Below are 23,126 nucleotides of genomic sequence, written 5' to 3' on the forward strand. Positions count from 1 at the left end.
TGACTTTCCTATTCATCCCACTCCATACCTCTAAATCTTTAGCTTCACTCTTCAGAACCTGATCTCTTCCTCTTCTAGTGTTTCCCTACATTAGGATTAAAAGTGTTAACACAACGCAAAGCACATAGTAAATACTCAGTGTTTATTGAGCTATTTTTATTATCCCAACGGGGCTCTTCTACCCCCTGGATGTCACCAAATTTTATTCCTTCCATACCCTTTGCTTTCCTAGATTCGGGTCCTTCAGGTGGGAGTTCCCCCATCTAATCAGCAACTTGGCCTCTAATTATCCTTCTTTAAAGCCTTGTTCTCCTTCCCTCCAGGCTAAGACTAGTGCAGTACCCCAGCACTAGCAATGGTGGGGAGTGGGACTACCCCTAGGCATCAAGGAGGGAGGGGGGAGGGGAGTGTGGTTACTAGATTGTGAGAGAGTAGCTCTAAGAGAGGGCTGCCTGACAGGAGCAGTGACCTTTGGTAGACTAGAAAGCCTTCTTTCTTTCTTTCCTAGACTGGAAAGCTCCCTGTGTTTTCTATCCCACTTCTTCCTGGGTAAGGTAACCCAGGCACCTTGTTCTATCAGCTGGCCCTTGCCTGACTTCTTTCACCTTCCTTGGCTCTTTTGCCTTCACCTTCAAATATGCATAGGCCTGTTGGTACTGGTTCCCTCAAGTTCCCATGCTCTGCCCCTTTCTCAATCCCAAATTTCTCACATAAGTATCCCATGCTTGCTGCCTCTACACTGTCCCCACCCCCACCCTTCTTTCTGCCGCCCCTTCCCCAAGCATGCATTCTTCTGATCCAGCTCTCTCCCAGGTCACTGATGACTTATATGTCAGTGGCCAAATCTGGCCTTTTCTGTCATCATTCTTCTTGACCATTTTGCATATATGAAATTCCTCCCCCTTGAAGGTCCATGTCAGTATAATCTCCGCTGGCTTCTTTCATTCTTTTATTTTAAAATGTATGAATTCCCCAAGGTTGTCCCCTTACTTACCCTTTCCTTTTTCTCTACAGTTTCCCTTACTCCAGAAGCTTGCTGGCCCTGTCCTGCATTCAGATATGTTTTGTTTGGCCCTTCCCTATACAGAAACTCACTGATTCCACAATGCCCAGCAGATAGAGTTCAAACTCCTTAGCTTAACATTTGAGGCCCTGACCAGCCTGACTCTAGATAACCTTTCCTCTGGGTTTCAGGGGCTCCCAGTTGCCAACCCCAAGTCGTCTAGGTAATTGAAAATAAACAACAACAACAACAAACAGGAATGCTTCAAAGTCAAAGATAATAATGATAGTAAGTTTGGGCTAAGAGCCCTAGATTTTTCTCTATCATCATCAGAGTTGACCTAAGGTAATGATTGAAAACATGATTTTTCTAGCCTCTCTCTGGGACAGTATAGCATTTGGTTAGGAGTGCAGGGGCTAGGCAGATAGTTTGGCTCCACTATTTATTTTTGGCTATATGCCTTTGGGCACATTTCTAACCTTTTTCTGACCGTTTCTTTCTCTATCAAAAGGAGATAGAGTATCTGCCCTATGGGATTAAGGATTAAGCTCAATAATGTGTGTAAACTGTTTAAACACAGTCGTTAGTAGATGGCCAATAAGTGGTACCCATTATTATCTTTATTATTGCCGCTTCACCTCTAAGCACATTCACACAATTCATTCAAGTCATTATTAGCGGATTTGACTGAATGGGAGTCAAACCTGGCTTCCCACACACTGTGTGGTCACAGGCAAATCCCTTCCCTGGGCCTTGGTTTTTCCATCTGTAAAATAGGGGTATGTTGCCAGAATGGGGAGGATGCACCACGCACAAGTTAGCCTAGTGGATCTTCAAAATTCCTGACACCTCTAAAGCCCCATGGGGGTAAAGCCACAATGTCTTTCAGAAGGCAGCTCAATCCTATCTCCAGACAGGCAAGTCTGAATCTTGATCTTTTTTCTTAACCTTAAGGAATTCATCCCTTTTTCAGCTTCATTTTCCCTGTTTGTAAAACAACAACAACACAGTTTTTTAAAACTAACACACGTGGGGCGCCTGGGTGGCTCAGTCTGTTGAGAGTCTGGCTCAGGTCAAGATCCCAGGGTCTATGGATAGAGCCCCACATCCGGTTCCCTCAGAGAAACCCTGTTTAGGATTCTCTCTCTCCCTCTCCCTCTGCCCCTCCGCCCCCTCTCAAAAAACAAAAACAAACAAACAAACAAACAAACAAAAACCCCACACAGGTTACGTCCTTCCTGGCAGTGTTGCTACAGGCACCAAACTAACTAGGTCTGACCTTCTTTCTGCTCCTAAGCTTCTCAACTCGTTCCCCACCCCTACCCACCTGCCTCCTTTCCCTTCTCTGAAGGGCTCAAGTGCTTTAGGTCACTTCTGTACTTCTGCATCATAAATACGATCCACATGGACGCTTTAACTATGAAGGGCCGAAGAGGGCAAGCTGAAGAATGAATGGAAGCGACTCCGGAATGCAGTGGCAGTTCAGGCCCCGCCCCCAGGCGCGCCCCTCCCCGCTCCTCTCTCTTTCCGACACCAGTTCTCTGGAGACAGGCCTCAACTCTCTCACTCTTCAAATCACGCTCCACGACTGGATTCTCGTGAGACCTGTGACTTGCACCGGAAGACCCGCCTCCTGTGCCGTGAAAGGCCAATGGGTGAAGGCGACGGTTGCGACGGTTGGGTTTTGAAGGAGCCAATGAGTGCTCAGAGCGGAGAGTTTAAGAAGCGGAGGCCGGCACTGCAGAGACCGGTCTGGGATCGGAATCTAGTCGGAGCTGGAGGTAAGGGCCGTGTGGGTCGAGCTGGGGTGGGTATGCAGACCGTGCTCCGAGACCCGGACGGGCTGGGGCCGGCTTGGTTCTGAGTGTGTGGCCGGCGGTCCCAGGCAGAGCACGGTCGCCTCTTTCTCAGGGCTCCGCGGGCATCCACTCCAAGGACCCCTCCTCCTGCAGACGCTCCCATGGCGCAGTTCGTGTTCGAGAGTGACCTGCACTCGTTGCTGCAGCTGGATGCACCCATCCCCAATGCACCCCCTGCGCGCTGGCAGCGCAAAGCTAAGGAAGCTGCGGGACCGGCCCCCTCACCCATGCGGGCCGCCAACCGATCCCACAGCGCAGGCAGGACCCCAAGCCGAACACCCGGTCAGTGGGGTGCGGCGGGACACGGGGAGGAAGAGGGAACGGCTGAGAGCGGCCTTCAGGCCTCCTCCCTCAGGAGCCTGCTCAGACCCTGGCTTCCATCTCCCCGGCCCAGGCAAATCTAGCTCCAAGGCACAGACCACTCCCAGCAAACCTGGTGGTGACCGCTATATCCCCCATCGCAGCGCTTCCCAGATGGAAGTGGCCAGTTTCCTCCTAAGCAAGGAGAACCAGCCTGAAAATAGCCAGACGCCCACCAAGAAGGTATGTGGCCCAGAGGGGCTTAAGGCAAGAGTGTACTTTGTGTACTCTGCACTTTGGATCATGCCATCCTGCCTCACCACCACCCTTTGTGCCAGGAACATCAGAAAGCCTGGGCTTTGAATCTGAACGGCTTTGATGTGGAGGAAGCCAAGATCCTTCGGCTCAGTGGAAAACCACAAAATGCCCCAGAGGGTAAGACCTGAAGTTCTTCCTTCTAGGAGGGAGGTGTTGGCCCATTCCCAGGGTTGGGGGAGATGCCTGTCTGCTCTTCCCACCTAAGACTGAAGGGAGTGGAGGTGCATCTCTGGCCTTCCTCGCCAGGAGCAGGGGAGGAGTCAGTTTTCCCACTGTCAAGACGTATTTGGTTGCCACAGGTTACCAGAACAGACTGAAAGTGCTTTATAGCCAGAAGGCCACGCCTGGCTCCAGCCGGAAGACCTGCCGTTACATTCCTTCCCTACCAGACCGTATCTTGGACGCCCCTGAAATCCGGAATGACTACTGTAAGTGCAGCCTTCCCTTTGCCCATTGGACAGAGGAAGAGGGCCTGGGGACCAGACAAACAAGGAAGCTCATTCTCCTCCCTTTCCCTGCTCTGGCAGACCTGAACCTTGTGGACTGGAGCTCTGGGAATGTACTGGCTGTGGCGTTGGACAACAGTGTGTACTTGTGGAGTGCTAGCTCTGGTGACATCTTGCAGCTGCTGCAAATGGAGCAGCCTGGGGACTATATATCTTCTGTGGCCTGGATAAAAGAGGGCAACTACCTAGCTGTGGGCACCAGCAGTGCCGAGGTGCAGGTGAGACTTACCCCTGTGCTGCAGTTCTGTTGTGCCCAGACAGGGGGCTTGTCCAGCAGGAGGATGTTAATGGCAAGTTGCAATCTCTGATCCTAGCAGCCTTCTCTCTCTAGCTATGGGATGTGCAGCAGCAGAAGCGGCTTCGAAACATGACCAGTCATTCGGCTCGAGTGGGCTCCCTATGCTGGAACAGCTATATCCTGTCCAGGTTAGTGGTTTTAGCTAGTCTGTTGCAAAATCAATGTGCGATTTTTGCCAGCTCTCCCCAGATGTACACCTCTGAATGGAAGCAGCTCAGTCCTGCTGGCAGTGTTTGGCCCTGCCACAGAACCTGATTCCCTTCTTCCCTCCTGCAGTGGCTCACGCTCTGGCCATATCCACCACCATGATGTTCGGGTAGCAGAACACCATGTGGCCACACTGACTGGCCACAGCCAGGAGGTGTGTGGGCTGCGCTGGGCCCCAGATGGACGACATTTGGCCAGTGGTGGCAACGATAACTTGGTCAATGTGTGGCCTAGTGCTCCTGGAGAGGGTGGCTGGGTTCCCCTGCAGACATTCACCCAGCATCAAGGGGCTGTCAAGGTGAGAATGGGGCTAGGTTGGGTCCTCTGCTTACCCTCGCCCAGAACCTGGGGACTGTTAAGGGGAGATGGGACAGCAGGGTTAGACGGGATTACCCTGTGACCAGTGTCTAGCTCTAGTACCTGCTGACCCCACCTTTATCCTACCCAGGCTGTAGCCTGGTGTCCCTGGCAGTCCAACGTCCTGGCAACTGGAGGGGGTACCAGTGACCGACACATTCGCATCTGGAACGTCTGCTCTGGGGCCTGTCTGAGTGCTGTGGATGCCCAATCCCAGGTAGTCTTTTACCTGTTCCAGCCCCTCCCTCCCAGGTGTTCTCACTCTGTGTGGTCTTCCGTGGGCAACCGTGTTCCTTCCAGTGGCTTCCTCAACTCTATGCCCGATGGTTTCCAAAATTCTGGCTCCACTCTCATTCATGATCTCCAGGCCACACTTCTGTCTGTGGCTTAACTCCAACCTCATGTCCTATAGGTGGCACCATCCTAATATGCCCTAAATTAAATTTGTCACTTCTTATTTCCCTGAAATGTGTTCCTCCTCCTCTTAATTGAGAGGGATAGAACTTACACAGAAATCTGGAGAACTTCCTAGAATCTTTCATTATCTTCACTTAGTCACCAAGACACATCATTTTTGCCTCAGGATATCATTCACATGTGTCTCTCCCCTCAGCCTCACTTTTCTTCTCACTGGAGGCCCCCTGCACTGGTCTCACAGCATTCTTTTCTTATCTCCTGCAGTCTGTCCTCTGCACTGGGTCTGGGTGGTCTGTGACTGTGCTAAAACCCTGCAGTAGCTCCCTATCACCTACAGCAACTTCATCCACATCCATTGGAATGAAATTTGAAGCCCTTGCTGGTGGGTCTCCCACCCACTCCAGGTTCCTCCTCTTCTACCCTCCTCTCCCCCATGCAGCCTTCATTCTAGACTTTGACTCTGAAGCCAGAGTTCAAATTCTGGCTCTGTCACCTTCTAGACTCGCATGTGATCTTAGGCAACTTGAAGTTCCTTCTGCTTGATTCTTTATCTGTAAAATGGATAACAATTTTTTAACTCTGAAAAAACTTTTGTAAGAACTGTGGTTATTCAAGTCTGAGTCTGTGGCACCTGGCAGGGTGCCTAATGCTCGAATGGAGTTAGTTCTGATTTGAGTAGCATCGGCTCTGTTGAGCCCACATGCCATTCTCTCTCCACAGGTGTGCTCCATCCTCTGGTCTCCCCACTACAAGGAGCTCATCTCGGGCCACGGCTTTGCCCAGAACCAGTTGGTTATTTGGAAATACCCAACCATGGCCAAGGTGGCTGAGCTTAAAGGTAGGTTCCAAATAACAGAAGCCAGACACAAAAGGCCACATATCATATGACTGTTGAAATGTCCAGAAGAGGCAAATGCAAAGAAATAAAAACAGACTGATGGTTGCTAGGGGCTATGGGGAGAAGGTGGTGAGGAGTGATGAAAATGTTCTGGAATTACTATTGTGATGGTTGCACACTTTGGAAATACTAAAAGCCAACGAATTGCATACTTTAAAAGGATGAGTTTTATGGTATGTGAATTAAATACCTCAGAGGTGTTAAAAAAAAAAAAAAAAAGGTAGGGTAGGTGGCCCTCAATGTTGGAGGCTGTAGATATGTCTACATTCCTATGCTCTACTCTCACTTTTTTCATCCTCATGCCCCAGGTCACACTGCCCGGGTCCTAAGTCTGACCATGAGCCCAGACGGGGCCACGGTGGCATCAGCAGCAGCAGATGAGACCCTGAGGCTGTGGCGCTGCTTTGAGTTGGACCCTGCACGGCGGCGGGAGCGGGAGAAAGCCAGTGCAGCCAAAAGCAGCCTCATTCACCAAGGCATCCGTTGAGGACCAACTCATCACCTCAGTTTTTTGTTTTTGTTTTTTATTTTTCTAATAAAGTCATGTCTCTCTCTCTTCTCCTTGCATGACCTCTGTCCCAGCCTTCCCAGAGCCTCCTCTCTGCTGTCTGTCATCAGAGAGCCAGAACCAGCCCTCCTGTTTGCAGATAATAAGGCTAGCACCTCTTTCATTCACACATGTACACACACACACAGCCTCGGTGGTTTTCTCTGTCACTTTTAATGGAGACATAAGCAAGGGAGCAGCCTCCACAGGCTGTATTCCCAGGCCCCCCACCCACCCTGACCTTTGGCCAAGAAGCTTCTGCTTCAGCGTGGGTAGAGGAGGGATCCTGGGTCCACAGTGACAGATTATTGCTGACCTCTTCAGTGTGAGGAAAAAGGCCACAAGACCCTGGTTGAGGGCCAGTCCTGAGTGCTCCTCTCCCAAGTTTAAGGCAGGGAGGGGGAAATAAGTATCCAGCCCTTTCAAGCCCCCAGCTCCAGAGTGGCAGAGGGCAATGAGGCCACATCCTTGGAGCTGGCCAGGAGAAGTGGGTGAGGAACGGAAGCTGTGGTCCCTGTGTACCAGCTGTGGGGAGGGGAGGACCTGTCCCCTGCTCAGTCCTGACCACATAAGCCCTGGTCACAGGTATAGGTGGGAAGAAAAATGTCAGATGCTGCCCAAGGCACAGTCCTGAGGCACTTAGGTGGGCGCCTAGGTAGGCCATGTTTCTCAGTTGGCCTTGACTTTGGCAGTACCTGGAGCTCCATTTTGCTGAAGTACACGGGGGAGCCGTTTGCCTTTGGTGTAGGAGTGATACCAGAAGTTGGAGAACAGCACGAAGAAGATGGTACCGTACATCCAGATGAGGTGGATGATGACTGGATACTGGTAGTTACAGCTAGGCATGAAGTAGTATTGGGAGATGTGCAGGGAGACCAGGACAAACTGGATCTAGAATGGAGGAAGGCAAGGGTCAGAGGGAACAGTGAGAGGTGGCAGAGAAAGACTGAATGTGGAGTGTGGAGGGATGGGGTCAAAGGTAAGGCAGGTTGGATAAAGGTAGGATCCAGACCAGAAGGTTGGGACAGTTGTGGGCCAGGCCCCTCACCAGCTGGATGGCTGTCATGTGCTTTTTCCACCACAGGTAAGGCTGAGCCACAGGGCCAAGGGCAGACAACCCATAGTACAGGTACATGACGACATGCACAGAGGAGTTGATCATGGCGTGGAAAGAGCCCATTCCTCCTGTGAGGGGACAATGAACAAGGTCAGAAGAATTGAGCTGCTGGTCCTCCATGCCTGCCCCTCTTCCCCCGGTGGCTTTCACCACTCACCTGGGGCAATTTTTACCCCCCACCACCAGCTCCAAGGAAGCACTGAGTGGTGGAAGACATGTAGAAAGGTCACCTGTCCGTCTTTTTTCCGGAGGATAAAGATCACCTGAGAAGAGTGGGGAAAGGAAAGGGGTTTCTGAGCCAGGGCCTCTCCTTTCTCCCTACAGGTTCTCACCTCCTATAACCACTCACCGTGTCCATCAGTTCAATGAACTTGGAGAAGAGGAAGAGCCAGGCCACTCGAACCATCTGCAAGAAGTCAGGCAGCCTTAGGACACCCATGCTACTCCAAAAACTTCCCTAAATTGGGCCAGGAGCCCAAGTCACACCCAAACTCCTATCCCCAGGTTGCTTATAACCTACCCACCCCACACTACGCCTGTCCCTACTTACCCTTAGTGCCTCCGGGCTGTTGGAATAGTCCACAGGATCGCAGCGCCAGGTGTAGGTACTCAGCCAGCCAGACATCAAGAACTAGGAAGGGGTGTGGATTAGACCACCAGAGTTCCACCCTGCCCAATCCCTCTTGCTATCTAGCTGAAGAAATGGATTTCAGCCTCTCTGGAAAGGAGATGCCATGCTCTGGCCACAAGGCCTGCCCCTTATCCTGCCAGCAGGAATTAAAACCTAGACATGCCAGGGGCCCACCTCATAGACAATGTAGAGGGAGAGCGCCACCAGGGAGAAGTTGTAGACAATCATGAAGCCCCGGAGCTGGAAGGGCTTCCGATTGGCCATGATGCGAGGCCCAAGTGAGAGAACGAAGTACACGTAGGTCAGGAGGATGGAGGTCATTAGCAGGGGGGACCCCATCAGAGGGTAGCCCTGGACCCGAGGATCTGTAGAATAAGGGTCAAGGAGTCAGAAAGGGTCACGGGGTCCCAAAGGGTGCCCACCAGGTGTACAGACATGGGGCCAGGTCACAAAGGGTCAACAGGTTCACAGGGACTCTCCATTAGGAGACAGCCCTAGATCCAGGGATCCCAGGACAGGAGAAAAGAAGGGTAGACGGCATCTTACCTGCATACTTCATCATCTCCTGGTACAAGTTCACAACTGCCTCCATCCTGGCTAAGGATTCTGGGGAGGTATGGAGGGTGGGTGTCAGGGCTGACCGTGCCCCCATCCCACCCTTGACCCACAGACAGGAAGCAGACCAGATGAGACAACTCCCGACACCTCCCTGCATAAAGGACAGAAGACTGACAGGAAGGAATTGCTGGGGATTGGGGGTAGGAAGCCGTCTGGCCAGGGCACCGCTTCCCCGCACATCCCGCCTGCCTGCTGGGAAGGACAGATCCCGCCCTCCGCTCCACACCTCACTCGCCTCCCCTCACTCTCTGCTCCTCCAGAGATTCTCACCCCCAGACCTCTCCTCCCCTCTTTCTCTGCAGGGGAACTCTCCAAGTCCGGTCTCTTTCCGGAGAGTCTTACCTTTCCTCTCCGGAATGACCGCTTCTCCCTTCCCTACCAGTCTCCCACCTCTCCAGCTTTGGTTCTGTCTTCTCCCCAGGGATCCTCCCCTTCAACTGCTCCGGTCCACCTTCGGGATGCTGGTCTCTCGGGACGCCGGTTCCCTCCTGCCCCTTCCTCCTCTCCTCTGCCCTCCCGGGTTCTCACCTCCAGCGTCTCTCGCAACTCCTGGCTCTCCTCCTCTCCGGCACCCCTTCCAGCCCTTCCACTCCGGAGCCTTTGAGACTCAGGAGCCTTTGAGACTCCAGCCCCGGCTCCACCTGTCTGACTAGATCTGGCAGAGGCCCGCCCTCCGCCCGCCCCCGCTGCACTGCGCATGAGGTGGAGGGTGGGGCCAGGCCACAGGTCAGGGCCCGGAGGAGCAGGACCCACCAGGATTGAGAAAGCCAAGTAAAGCATGGGGCTTGCCACCCACCCACCCACCCACCCTGGACAGCCAGATGACCTAAAGCTCTAGCTTAGTTTTGAGTCAGAAACCTCACGGGACTTCAGCCCAGGGCTCACCTTGGCCCCAAGAGAACTGCTGAAAACCCACACCCAGCATCTTCTCCTAAACTAGCCTGAAAGTCTCAGTTTGTCCTGCTTCAGAATGGGTGCAATCACCCTTCTCTCCCTGGGAGGGGCAGGGAAGCCAGTGGCATGTGAGGAGGTGGGTGAGTGGGGGAGGTCTCAGGAATCTTTCCCTCCTTTAGGGAGGGTCCTAATGAGCTAGGCCCTCTCCCCCTCAGAGCCTGAAGGAATGTCGGGGGAGGGCACCCTGGGACACAAAAGCTCAGGCCGGTCCCCAGGAGAGCCTGGGATGCCGGGGCGGTCCCTGAGGGACGAGCCTTGCCCTAAAACGGCCAGGGCAGCAGCTGCTCTGCGAGCTGCCTGCCTGCCAGTCTGCCAGGTTCCCTCCGTCCAGACAACAACGTGAAAAATACAAGTGAAAAATACACCTTCTGACACATCCACTGAGGCTGCACCCGTGCCCCTCCCACACTCACGGGGCACACATCTCACAGATGCTCCCCCAGCTTCCGTGACGACCCCCAGCTGCCCCCACCACCGTCAGGCCCCAAGTCCTCCTGTATGCACACAGCGCCTCTAGCATGGCTCTCCCCACCACCACCATCGACAGACTGACCACCGCCCGCCCCCCCTCAGTGCACATATGTACACACGGAGCCCTCACACCTCCTGCTGGTGACAACCACCCTCCTCTGACACACCACCCAAACAAGCCTCCACGGACTTTGACATGCAGTTCCTGATACTCAGACCTGCTCCTCACTCCATTCACGCTGGCAACACACCCAGAACACTCTTCGTTGGTCCTGCATCACCATGTGCAAACGGCCCACACGCAGGTTTACGGGTTTACTCACACGTACGTGAGTCACAGATAAATGTGGTCACAGACATAAACTCGGACACTCCACTTTGAGGTGAATGAACATAAAACCACCCACACCGCACGCAGACACACACCTGCCTTGGGTCATGCATACAGGTCTCTTTTCATGGATGACCTTCGTCATTCATTCATTCACAACCAGATTTTGTTGGTCCGCTGCCTCTCCTGTGGTAGGGCCTACCTGGCATAGGCCTGCACTCAGACACACAGTTCCTCCCTGACCCATGTGAGTTTGCCAGCTGGTTATCTCTCCCGCTCTCTCTCAGCCACCACTCAAGTTCACCTCCCACAAACACTCATGCGCCCTGAAGGTCAGGAGTGGCTCTAGGCTCCGGAGAGGACCTCTCCCCAAGCTTGAGAAGCACTGGGTGTGTCTCCGGTAGGGGAACTCGGTTGGGTGCTTCCTTCCTTTAAGATGGATGGAAGGGAAAAGGAGACAGGCAAAGGAAGGGGGAGGGGAAGGGAGAAGAGAGGAGCAGGGAGCGAAGGAGAGGGAGGGTAAGAGGCACAGAGGGACGAGACCCAGAGGTGGTGGAAGAAGGCCTAGGTTTGAGCAAATGGGAGCCGGGATCGGAGGGAGCCTGCCGGCCAGGGCCGGCCCCAGAGAGCTGGGACCTCCCACCCACGGTCCGGGAACAGCCTCGCCCACAGGCTGGGCAGGGCAGGGCAGGGCAGGGCCAGCTAGGCAGGGTGCCCGGGCACGTGGGCAGCCCGCCCGTGGAAGGTCCAGACTCACCAGTGGGGGGCCAGGCGGGCAGGAGTGGAGGGCTCGGAAGGAGCAGGGCCAGAGAGAAGTCCCCAGGGCCAGCCTGCCTGCCACTTCCTCATCTGCTGGGCCGACTTTCTGTCACCAGAGGGGGACAGGGCGGGCCGGGCGGGGGGCGCCTGCTGATTGGCCCCGACTGGGCTCGGCCCGAGGGGCGGGCGCAGGGGCGGGCCGCCAGATTCCGGGGCAGGAAGCACGCCCAGCCCGGACTCCCCACCCCTTCCCTCGGCATCTTGCCGCTCGCCTCCATCAGGTCGCCCTGGGCCGGCCCTGGCCCGCCAGAGGTGCACCTTGCTTCTTCCCGACCCTCAGTCTTATTCTGGGCCCTCTGGTGACTGTCCACCCACGTGACCAACACATCCTCTGTTTGTGGCCGGCCCACCCAGCTTAGGACCCTGAGGAAAGTTCCAGGACTAAGCAGACCTCTCCCCCTGAGCTTTCACTCCAGAGGGTGATGGGAGGGTTGGACCGAGGCAGTGTGTGTTCTATGGGCTGACCTGGGGTGGCAGGGAGGTCTCAGCCAGAGGGAGCAGCTGTGTAAGAAGCCTTCCCTGGGAGCCCATAAACTTGGATGAACCCTAGCATTAGGGACTGCTAGGAGGATTTGGCTATGGGAGAATACAAATGCCCCGAGGTGGGAACAGTGAATCACTAGCTAAACTGGCCTTGAGGGTAGTGAAAAGGGGGGGGGGGGGGGCGAAAGGAAGTGAAGCCAGCTGTGGCTGAAATGCCGTAGGGCCTGAAGGCCAACCAGGGCACTTTGGTTCTATTCTGGAAGTAGAGGAGAAACAGCGAAGCTTTCTGAGGAGGCTGCAATGAGGCTTGTATTATCAGATATTTATTGATACTTATCTCACACCTACTGTGTGTGAGACTGTGGTAAATACCGGGGACACATCAATGAACCAGGCAGATGCTGTCCCTGCATGGGGTTTGGGTTTGCCTCTAGCTGAGTCATTTCACTCTGGCAGCCAAGGTGATGAGGCTATTGAGGCAGCCCAGGTGAGAGAAAACAGCCTGATGTAAGAAGGTTTGGAAACTGATGGGATAGGAGAGAGGCAGACACTGGAGATGTCCCAAGACAGGTGCACTCTCTATATATACTTAGCTGTCCATCCGCCTTCCTGCACTCTCCCCTCCTAGCTCCACACACTAACCTACTAGACTGAACTGGGATAAGGGCTAAGTTTTAGCAAAATGAAACCTATATCTCTGGCAGCTCCTGGAGCAGTCCTTTGCATATAGTGACCCAATAACTGCTTGTCAGATCGGATGGTGTAAATGTGGACAGAAAGGGAATTCAGAAGAAACAATGGTTTGGAAGAAACAGTAGTGCGTAAATGGTGGAACGTATCTGTGCGAAAATTTAGTCTTAGAGGTAAGAGGTCAGAGCCAAAGAATAGCTATGATCCAGCCCATTAGTAACTACCCTGGAAAGGAAATATCAGAAGGACTCAAAAGGCTCAAATTTCTTAGTGTTGTTACACTAAGGCCTCCCTGACCTGGCCCCGTCTCCCACTCTACCTGTGTCCTGTGCATATCCTGTGCTTTACCTTCCCCAAGGATGTCAACATCTGTCACACACGCCCACTGCTCTAGGCCTGGCCCCTGGCTCAATACAAGGTATAAACAGCTCTCCCAAGGTAGTAAATCACTCCACCTCTCGTTGAAAGCCTAATGTGTTCCAGGTATATTTTAGTGGCTTTGGGGTCACACCTGACTCCACAGGCCCAAGTTTAAACCTTCCAGGGAGTACATGCGTAACCTTCTGCGAGTTGCCGAACCTCTATGAAATGGGAGCCACAGTGCCTACCTTGCTATGGCGAAGATTAAAGGAGTGAGGTCACGTTAAGCGCTTAGCACTGTTTCTGTTCTCACTGGTTCATAGATAGGGTGGGGAGCAACTAGCACATCAAGAATACACCAATATAGGGGCACCTGAGTGGCTCAGGTGGTTAAGCATCCAACTCTTGATCCTGGCTCAGGTTATTATCTCACGGTTCATAAGTTTGAGCCCCGTGTCAGGCTCATGCTTGGGATTCTGTCTCTCCTTCTCCTTATCCCTCACCTGCTTGTGCTCTCCCTCTCTCTCAAAATAAATAAATAAACTTAGAAGGAGAAAAGAAGAAGAAGAGGAAGGAGGAGGAGGAGGAGGAGGAGGAGGAGGAGGAAGGGAGCCTGCGTAGCTTAGTCAGTTAAGTGTCAGACTTTGGCTCAGGTCATGATATCACGGTTCGTGAGTTTGAGCCCCACATTGGGCTCTCTGCTGTCAGCATGGAGCCCGTTTCAGATCCTCTGTCCCCCCCTCTCTCTCTGCACCTCCCCTGCTCACACTCTCTCAAAAATAAAATAACAAAAGCATTAAAAATGAATACGCCAATATTAATAACCAATATGTCAATATCGTATGCATATTCATGAGCATTTGTGTAACCAGTATTTCCTACATGCATACCGTGTGCACACACCATTCTGAGAGCACTACTGGAGGGGCTTTGGATTCGGCGTCCATCTAGAGGCGAATTAGAAACAAACGAAGCAGATTATCAGGGATGATGTAACAGTCCCAGAGGTCAAACATAGTAGAGACACTTGTAGAGACTACAACTATCATTTATTCACCCGTGGTACATGTCCACAGCAAGCCCCCAGTCAATGTTGACAGATGAAGTGAATGAACACGCACCAAGGCTCATTTCGCGCAGTGCCTGTCCCGGTCCTAGGAGAAAGCATCTTCCAATATCTGAGAGAGATCATCTAGCCCCAAGTCCTACCAAATGGCATCTGCGTGGCCCTGGGTTTCCTGCAAAATATTCGCGGTCTAGAGGAGAAGACAGATGTCTGAGTAACCAATTATAGTGGCATGTGGTGAGTGTTCCCACAGAGATAAACCCAGAGAGTTACGAGAGCACGAGGAGGGGCACCTCACCCCAGGGTGGGGGTGAGTTCTTGAAGGCTTCACAGAAATGGCACCAAAGCTGAGCCTTAAAGGACACATTCTAAAGCAAGGAAATGCATTGCCGGCAGAGGGAAGCAAGTATGTGAAGGCATAGAAGTAGGAGATGTGGTGGGTTTGGGGAGCTCTAATAGTCTGATGTGGCTCAAGCTCAGAGGACATAGAGGTATGGGCAGGAATTGGTTTATAAAAAGCCCTGTATGCCAGGGTAAGAAGTTTGGATTTGTGTTATTCAGCCCTGGCTGCACACTGTCTATCACCTGGGGAGCTTTTAAAATATCAACGTCTGGGGGCGCCTGGGTGGCACAGTCGATTAAGCGTCCGACTTCAGCCAGGTCACGATCTCGCGGTCCGTGAGTTCGAGTCCCGCGTCGGGCTCTGGGCTGATGGCTCAGAGCCTGGAGCCTGTTTCCGATTCTGTGTCTCCCTCTCTCTCTGCCCCTCCCCCGTTCATGCTCTGTCTCTCTCTGTCCCAAAAATAAATAAACGTTGAAAAAAAAAATTTTTAAATATCAATGTCTGGCTCTCACCTTCTAATGGCTGTTTTTAATGGGAAGCGGCTTGAGCACGTTTACGTGCTATATGGAGAAAGATCCAGCATCCACATGGAGGGATTAGCCTTTGGCTAAGGGGAACACCTCACAGATGGCCACGTCAGGGGACTCTCAGGGGACTGGGAGAGAAGGAGGCTGTTTGGGGCCTGCAGAGAAGCTGGGTGGAAGGTTACCAGCATGAGGGGCAGGCTGATGAACTGGAGAAACTGAAGGGGTCCGGGAACTCAGTCTTGATAAGGATGAAGGCCAGGTGGTGAGGAAGGGGTGTGGGGGGAAGAATGCCCAGTAGAGCTGTCTAACAACTCCCCCTCCTTCATGCGGCCTTCCTAATTGGAAGTAAGGTGACCTCCCCCAGGGTCCCACCCGACCTTACTCATTCCTCACTCACTGCTCTCTCAGGGGCCCTTCTCCATCCTCATTCCCCAGAAGATAAACCACTGATGTACTTTCTGCAAGGGTTCAATCTGAAACCACCCTCCGTGTGGATGCTAACAACTCGGTTCCCTTGATTATCTGAGGCTTTACATGTTCCAACAGAAAAATGCAAAGGAAGCGGGGTCAAAGAAGCAGGAACAACAATGAGGAACAAATGGGAAAAGGCGTGCCTGTGCGCGCACGCATGTGTGTGGTGGGGGGGGGGGGTGCGAGCAGGTGGAGCAGTGGCGGGGGACAGAGCATGGAGACACAGGGAGTCGTGGGTTAAAGACAATAGGAGCTGAGGGTTGGGGCGCCTGGGTGGCTCAGTCGGTTAAGCGTCCGACTTCAGCTCAGGTCATGATCCCATGGTCCATGGGTTCGAGCCCCGCGTCGGGCTCTGTGCTGACAGCTCAGAACCTGGAGCCTGTTTCAGATTCTGTGTCTCCCTCTTTCTCTGACCCTCCCCTGTTCATGCTCTTTCTCTGTCTCAAAAATAAATAAATGTTAAAAAAAAATTTTTTTTTTAAATAGGAGCTGAGGGTCTATAGGCTAACAGACACCAGGACCCTCCCCTGTTCATGCTCTTTCTCTGTCTCAAAAATAAATAAATGTTAAAAAAAAATTTTTTTTTTTAAATAGGAGCTGAGGGTCTATAGGCTAACAGACACCAGGAGTGGCAGGTGGAGACGGAAGAAGTCTCCTGGGGGCTGGGACAGACTTGTCCCTTCACTGTCCTGTAAAGGACAAAGGGCACTTTCTACACCCTCACCACACAGAGGAGTTGGGGGGAGGGCTGAGTCCATGAGGACAGGGGAGTAAAGAAAGGGTGAAGGGTTTGTCAGTTAATCATTCTGCATATCCCTGGGCCTTCACCAGCTAGTTAGTGTCCTCCGCCTATGGCTGAAGGAACCAGGGCTGGAAAGACATCCAGCGGGCAGAAGGGAGAGGATGCGTGCAAGCGCTCATCACAACTGTCAGTGGGTAGCCAATGCCTACACGCTGTGGGCAGCATTCAGCGTTCACGGAACAGAACTAAAGACACTCAGGTAGGGGGAGAGGACTGTGATAGAACCTGCAGAAAAGGCTTTGGAGGGAGAAAAGGGGAGACTCTTTCCTCCAGGGGAAGTCATCAGGATGGAGGAAAGACAGGTTGCCAGATCTGGAAGATGTGTGAGCAAGGCCGGACGGCGAAGAGAGAAAATATAGCTTATTATTCAACACCTTCTCCAGCAAGAATGGGGCCAGCTGCTTTCCATATGCTCTTATGGTTCAGTCCTGTAAGGTAACTACTATTATCACTGCTTTGTGGATGAAAAGAACAGAATCAGAAAGGGTGATGGAGTTTTCTCAAGGCCATGTGGTAAGTAAGGGAGAAGCAACACAGGTGCTCCAGGCTGAGGAAAAGGTGTGGACAAAGGGATGGAAGTAGGAACATGCAGGACAGGTGTAGAGAATCGCTGCACCTGATGCTGCTTGGCCAAAGGATATGCTGCTGAATAAGAGGCCTTCATATGCAAGAAGGTTAAAAAGTAGGCCGGCCCCAAACCATGAAGTGGTCTGAATGAAAGTAGGAGGAGTTTTGTTTGTACTGGGGTGTCCCTGAGGATTTTTAAGAAAGGGGTTGGTAGGATCCCCCATTGTTCTTTACAAAGACAAACCTGTTATATATCCCCCTGATATATAACATCAGGGGGAAAGGAAAGGAAGGAGGGCCAGCTGGGAGACCAGCCCCAATGCACAGGTGTGACACGCCCAGGGCTGTATCTAAAGTAAGGGGAGGGCGCCTGGGTGGCTCAGTCGGTTAAGCGTCCGACTTCAGCTCAGGTCACGATCTCGCGGTCCGTGAGTTCGAGCCCCGCGTCAGGCTCTGGGCTGATGGCTCAGAGCCTGGAGCCTGCTTCCGATTCTGTGTCTCCCTCTCTCTCTGCCCCTCCCCCATTCATGCTCTGTCTCTCTCTGTCCCAAAAATAAATAAACGTTAAAAAAAATTTTTTTTAAATAAATAAAGTAAGGTGAGTGAGCAGGGAGAGAAGACAGAGCAGAGAGAGACCCAGAATTGACAGTAAGATGGTTGTGCGGGATAACTCAGGTGGAGCAGGGTGGAGGAATTGAATGCCTTTGGGGACACGTGGATTGTGAGGGAGGGTTGCACACTGCACAATCTTAAATACAGTTCTGTAAGTTTAGAAGAACAGGTGGGGCTCGAGGCAAAAAAAGAAAAAAAAATCCAAAGATTCTCTGAAATCACACAAAGTGGACTGTGGGAGCTCAGACACTTCCCCCACCCCCTTGTTTTCATTTCCTTTAGGGAATCCCTGCCCCACTCCATTGGCCTGGGAATCGTGGTTCTTCCCACTTCCCCCAATCCAAGCTCCTCATGGCACAGAATCCCAGCAAGAATAATCAGAGTTCCTGGGTGAGATGAGCCCCTACTGTTGTCAAGCAGAAAAACACAGAGACAGAGAGCCTCGGACATCGGACATCCATTGGACATCGGACCCTTGAGCCCACCTACAGCCAGTCACCTTTCAACTTCCCATCCACATAACCCAAACACAATTGGGACCCCCTTCCTTTGTTTTTGGTTAGGCTAGTTTAATTTTAATGTGTTGTAACCAAAGCAGTCTAACAGGCCATGATGCAATAAAAATGAAATTCTTCAGGAGAGAGTAAGGGAAGAGAATAGGAGTTTGCATTTGAATGCTGACTCTACACCCAAATGGCCTTTTATGCCCTTTTAAGAAGTTTGGACCTTACCCTGTAGAAAAGCAAGAGCTACTTAAAGTTTTAACTTTAATTTTCAATATGTTCAGTTGCAGGTACGCTTTTGAGGTCTGTGCTATAATCCCATCTTACAGAGGTGGAAACTGAGGTTCTTGGAAGTGAAGTAACTTGCCTAAGGTCACACAACACATGTGTCCAGGTCAGGAGGTGGTAGACGACAGGAGGAGGGGACACTGGAAGGATGAGTTATTCACTAGATGAACAAGGGGGCCTGGAGCAGGAAAAAGAGAGGGCAGACAGTCCAAGGAGAGGGTAGGGCATGTGCAAGCTGTGGAGGTGTGAGACAGCACCTGACTCCCAGGTCAAGGCCCGGCTGAAGCACTTCCAGGGTAACGGCAAGAACAGTGGAGTTGCCGTGACAAAACAAGGCCTGTGGATCTGGTGGCAGTGTGAAGAGAAGCAAGCAGGAGCTCAGGACTGCAATTCCCCGGGGGGGGGGGGGGGGGGGGGGAGACAATAGCAGCCCAGGAAGACCTGAGCACAGACCTAGTAAGCGTGGACAGATGAGGAGGGAACTCATCACATCTGCACAGAGACATCTAGGAGAGGAGTAGGGCCCCCGGTAGGGTCCGAATGTAGGCAGACTGTGGACTGAGTCTTCAGCGGGTTTGGACAGGGAAGAGATTCAGTTTAGAAGGGAGGACACAGAACATTTCAGGTGAGGGAGCTTGTCATTTGGTCTCAAATCAAAATCAAAGTATACAGTGGGAGAGTATAGGTGTCAAATAAGGGGGAGAAAGAAAACTCACTAAAGTAAATTCAAAAATGACTTGTCACACCAGGTAAACCAATGTAAAAATGTTCCAGGGACTGCTCTGCACGAGCTGAGACATGGTGGGCACAGAGGATCTCTCAGGAGGCGGAGCTCCTGATGGCAGGCATGGTGTGAGCACAGACAAGGTGCAGAGGAGGGAGAAGTTATGTCCTCACCAAAGGGACTCATGAATCACTGGTTCAAGCAGCAATTCTGGACATTAGAGTTCTAGACACTACCCTGAGGATAGTGGATATTTATTGAGCTTCTATTGTCAGGCACCGTTCTGAGCACTTTGTACGTATTCATCTATTTAAACTTCACAGCAACTCTACAATATAGCCACTAATATTATCATCCCCAGGAATAAGGAAGTTGAGGCAGAGAGAGGTAAATTAACTTGTCCAAGTTCAAACAGCTAGTAAGTGGCATAGCTAGGATTAGAATCCAGGCAGTCTAAACCTGTTCTTTTTTTTTTTTTTTTAATGTTTATTTATCTATTTTGAGAAAGAGACTGCAAGTAGGGGAGGGGCAGACAGAGGGGGAGAGAGAATCCCGAGCCACTTCCATGCCATCGGTGCACGAGTCTGACACAGGCCCAATCCCATGAACGAGATCATGACCTGAGCCAAAATCAAGAGTGAGACACAACCAACTGAGCCACCCCTGAACCTGCTCTTTTAACCAAAATGCTACATTATACTCTCTCTCCAAAGTCAACCAAATCATCATACCACTGATAATAGCAGCGGCTACCATTTACAGCGTTTATGATGGGTCAGATGCTATAGTGTGACAGACACATACATTTCATGCCAAAGCTCACACAGCTAGCTATCAGGTAGAACTGGAATTCAAACGCTGACAGTTCAGTCTGCTTGAACTTGGGGGACAATAAAGAGCATAAAAGAGAAGGTAACTGACCTTACTTAGTTGGCGTGGTGCTGAGTTGTGCACACAGTGGGTTGTCAGGAGGCTTCACAGAGGAATGGTTCATTGGCTGAATTTTGAAAGATGATTGGGTATTCATCAGACAGAATGATGGGGGCAAAGTGTTACTTGCAGAGGGAACAGTGGGAATAAAGGAATGGAGGCCAGAAAGAGTTTGTCACTTTCAGGAACACTCCAGCAGTTTGTACGGCTTGGAAATAGGGTGGATGGCAGGACAATATGGAAAATAAGTCAGGAGAAGCAGTCAGGGGGCTAGATCACATAGAATCTTACTTGCCTTTCCAGGAAATGTGAGCTGCTTTTTCAAACCTTTCCAATGAAGTAAATGTAATGACAGAAAGAAAGAAAAGAGAGAAAGAGAGAGAGAGAGAGAGAGAGAGAGAAAGAAAGAAAGAGAGAAAGAGAGAGAGAAAGAAAGAAAGAGAGAGAGAGAGAGAGAAAGAAAAGAGAGAAAGAGAGAAAGAGAGAAAGAGAGAAAGAAAGAAAGAAAGAAAGAAAGAAAGAAAGAAAGAAAGAAAGAAAGAAAGAAAGAAAGAAAGAAAGAAAGAATCCTAGGAAATCTGGTAGCTTACTCTGAATCCCTTCAGCGTAGGACTTCCTTGAAGTATATTTTCTCTTCATAATGCATACATGATAGTTTTGTGTTGTCTGTTTAAATTACTCCTAGGAAAAGGAGTGTACCAGGATGATTTGATCCTGGTACTTTGTGCCTTGGCCACACTGCCCCACCAACCTGCCAGCTATGTGGACTCCAGCTTAAGAAACACAAGGAGGGAACTACCAAAAGAATTTTCATCAGGGGCACCTGGGTGGCTCAGTCGGTTGAGTGTCCAACTTCAGCTTAGGTCATGATCTCACAACTCGTGAGTTCGAGCCCCACGTCAGGCTCTGGTGCTGACAGCTCGGAGCCTGGAGCCTGCTTCAGATTCTGTGTCTCCCTCTATCTCTGCCCCTAACCCACTCGCATTCTGTCTCTCTCTCAAAAATAAATAAACATTAAAAAAAAATTTTTTAAAAAGAATTTTCATCAAAGGGAGCAATGTGATCCGATCCACAGTTTACCCGGGAGCCAACGCAACCCGGCATATGCGTTGGAGTGGGAGACAGGGAGTCTGAAAAACTCTTTTGGGGAAAGAGGCCTAAGTTGCAGGGCGGGATGAACAGATATTGGGGAGCCAGAATGGACAGAATTTGGTAACTGACTGGGTCACGGGGGGACCAGGGACACAGAGAATGAAAGGTTTAGGATGGCTTCCACAGACTTGGCTTAGGTCACACCCAGGAAATGAAAAAAAAAAAAACAAAAAACAAAACAGGTTCAGAGGGAAGGATGGCTGGACTTAAACGTGCGGTATCTGAGGTACCTATGGATCCTGGGGCAGAGAGCTCTGAGCTGAAAATAAAACTTAATTTGAGTTACATACAGAAAACGTAGTGGTCACAGAGACAGCAGGCAGAAGGACAGAAGGCCAAAAGCTGCAGAGAAGGAATGGTTAGTGAGGTAGGCGCCAAGTGGGGAGAAAGATGAAAAGGTAATGGTCAGCACTGTCAAACACCATGGAGATGACGTAAGATGAGCATTGAAAATAATTCTGGATTTAGCCATGAGGTCAACAGTGATGTCTGAAGAGGAGTTCCAGAGGAGTGGTAGAAGGAATGGGAGGGGTGGAGGAAGAGGCAGTGATTGGAGCCCTGTATATCAAGAGCCTGGCTGTGAGTCAGTGAGTAGACAGGTGAGGTCAAGGAGTAACATGGAAAAGACACAGGACACTAATGGGGGCCATGAAAATGGGAGCAGCCCAAAGAAAGTAGTAAAAAACAAACAAACAAAAAACACAGGTAGCGCACGTGCAGGGGTGTGGGCAAGAGAAGACCTCAGACAGGAGATTCAGGTGAGAACAAGGGAAGGTGGTAGAGCGGCAGAGGGCAGGCAGGGAGGGGAGCAGCCCAGACTCTGATCAGGTTCTGATTCAGTAGAACAGGCTATCATCCCATGGAAAATGTCATTCACTGCTTTCACTGGAAGAGTCTCTCTGGTACACAGATTTTGCCCAGGGGATAGAGAGGGATGCTGGACAGTGGGAAGGTAAATTCTGACATACATCCATGTGTCTCTGGGGTAACTTACCACCTCTTTGATGAATTTTCACTAGAGAACCAGCGCAAGCTAGAAAACAATTGAGGGAAGTGGTCTAGAGGGAGGTTGGTAATGTTAACTTGCAGGTGATGGAGAGGGAGCTTCAGGAATAGTTTGTAGGGGGTTGAAGGATTCAGGGGCTGAGCTAGGAAAATTTCAGTTTATCTTATATAACATAGTCAGGCAATGTGGAAAACAACCAAAATGCATGGGGACAGGACAGGTAGGCTTGGGAATCATGGCCAGAGACTTTAAAGCTAGGAAGGCTATCTGGGATCAGCCAGGTGAGAAAACGGAGACGCAGGGAAGTCAGGTACCTTGTCCATAATGCACTTGGGGAAGCTGCCATGTCCAAATGGTAGGTGGCACTTGAGAGCTTGTGAACTCACGTAGAGACCATTATAGAGATCCAGCTCTGCCTCAGTGACTCACAGGAGTTCAAGAACAAGAGAGAGAGAAGTTAAAGGAGAAAAGAGAGGAAGAGAAAAAGAATGTCCTGTGGGACACATACACACATTGAAGGGATGGGCGCCATGGCCCCCATCAGATGTAGAAAGCCCCACGTGAAGAGCGGCAAATTCTTTCCGAGTGATCCCCCTGTGTTTGAGGCCATCAAGCCAGAGCGACATCAAGCCTCCATGGGTTGGCATGATGAACTCTCAGGAGTGATCCGAAAAGGGACCGCAGTCTCTGGCCCATTGTTAAACTTCAATAGGCTATCCTCCCAAATTTGGAACAGATGGAAGAAAATGTACATCCCTTAATCATTTCTCTGGATAGTAATCAGGATTTGACCCAGGGTGGGCGTTTGGAAGGATTCAGCCTCCGTCCTGCCCGGTGCTGGGATCAGCTCACACGGCTCCTGTGTCCACAGGGCACAGAGAATACATTGTCCCTAAGGGGGATTATTCTGTACAAGAAGCTCAGACAAAGGGAGAGGTTGTTCCCAGCTGC

At 51.3% G+C, this 23,126-nt stretch overlaps 2 protein-coding genes and 1 long non-coding RNA gene across 6 annotated transcripts; 1 reads left to right on the forward strand and 2 right to left on the reverse strand.

Moving 5' to 3' along the window:
* Nucleotides 1–2,170: 2,170 nt before the first annotated feature.
* On the forward strand, nucleotides 2,171–6,722 carry CDC20 (cell division cycle 20). 2 transcript variants are annotated; one of them, XM_006934655.5, is made up of 11 exons: nucleotides 2,171–2,784; nucleotides 2,956–3,144; nucleotides 3,257–3,405; nucleotides 3,501–3,597; nucleotides 3,780–3,908; nucleotides 4,008–4,204; nucleotides 4,318–4,412; nucleotides 4,561–4,789; nucleotides 4,940–5,065; nucleotides 5,986–6,103; nucleotides 6,472–6,722. In XM_006934655.5, the coding sequence occupies exons 1-11, from the start codon at nucleotides 2,655–2,657 to the stop codon at nucleotides 6,648–6,650; spliced, it is 1,638 nt and encodes a 545-aa protein (XP_006934717.3). In that variant the 5' UTR covers nucleotides 2,171–2,654; the 3' UTR covers nucleotides 6,651–6,722. The 2 variants fall into 2 exon arrangements, with proteins under 2 accessions (XP_006934717.3, XP_003990021.1); XM_003989972.4 differs by having other exon boundaries at nucleotides 2,645–2,784; nucleotides 2,915–3,144.
* Nucleotides 6,723–6,865: 143 nt separating this feature from the next.
* ELOVL1 (ELOVL fatty acid elongase 1) lies at nucleotides 6,866–11,744 on the reverse strand. Of its 3 annotated transcripts, none has more exons than XM_003989973.5 (8): nucleotides 11,590–11,744; nucleotides 9,005–9,064; nucleotides 8,633–8,823; nucleotides 8,378–8,458; nucleotides 8,177–8,233; nucleotides 7,985–8,090; nucleotides 7,759–7,895; nucleotides 6,866–7,601 (listed from the first exon to the last, which is right to left on the reverse strand). In XM_003989973.5, the coding sequence occupies exons 2-8, from the start codon at nucleotides 9,048–9,050 to the stop codon at nucleotides 7,380–7,382; spliced, it is 840 nt and encodes a 279-aa protein (XP_003990022.1). In that variant the 5' UTR covers nucleotides 9,051–9,064; nucleotides 11,590–11,744; the 3' UTR covers nucleotides 6,866–7,379. The 3 variants fall into 3 exon arrangements, with proteins under 3 accessions (XP_003990022.1, XP_006934720.1, XP_044891606.1); XM_006934658.4 differs by lacking the exon at nucleotides 11,590–11,744 and adding an exon at nucleotides 9,605–9,742; XM_045035671.1 differs by lacking the exons at nucleotides 8,633–8,823; nucleotides 11,590–11,744 and having other exon boundaries at nucleotides 9,005–9,023.
* A 2,470-nt stretch (nucleotides 11,745–14,214) lies between these two features.
* Nucleotides 14,215–20,444, reverse strand: LOC123379584. Its single transcript, XR_006584224.1, has 2 exons — nucleotides 20,009–20,444; nucleotides 14,215–14,440 (listed from the first exon to the last, which is right to left on the reverse strand). It is a non-coding gene; the product is annotated as an uncharacterized LOC123379584 (long non-coding RNA).
* Nucleotides 20,445–23,126: the final 2,682 nt, after the last annotated feature.

The sequence above is a fragment of the Felis catus genome, chromosome C1 (assembly GCF_018350175.1).
Source record: "Felis catus isolate Fca126 chromosome C1, F.catus_Fca126_mat1.0, whole genome shotgun sequence".
Taxonomy (NCBI): Eukaryota; Metazoa; Chordata; class Mammalia; order Carnivora; family Felidae; genus Felis; species Felis catus.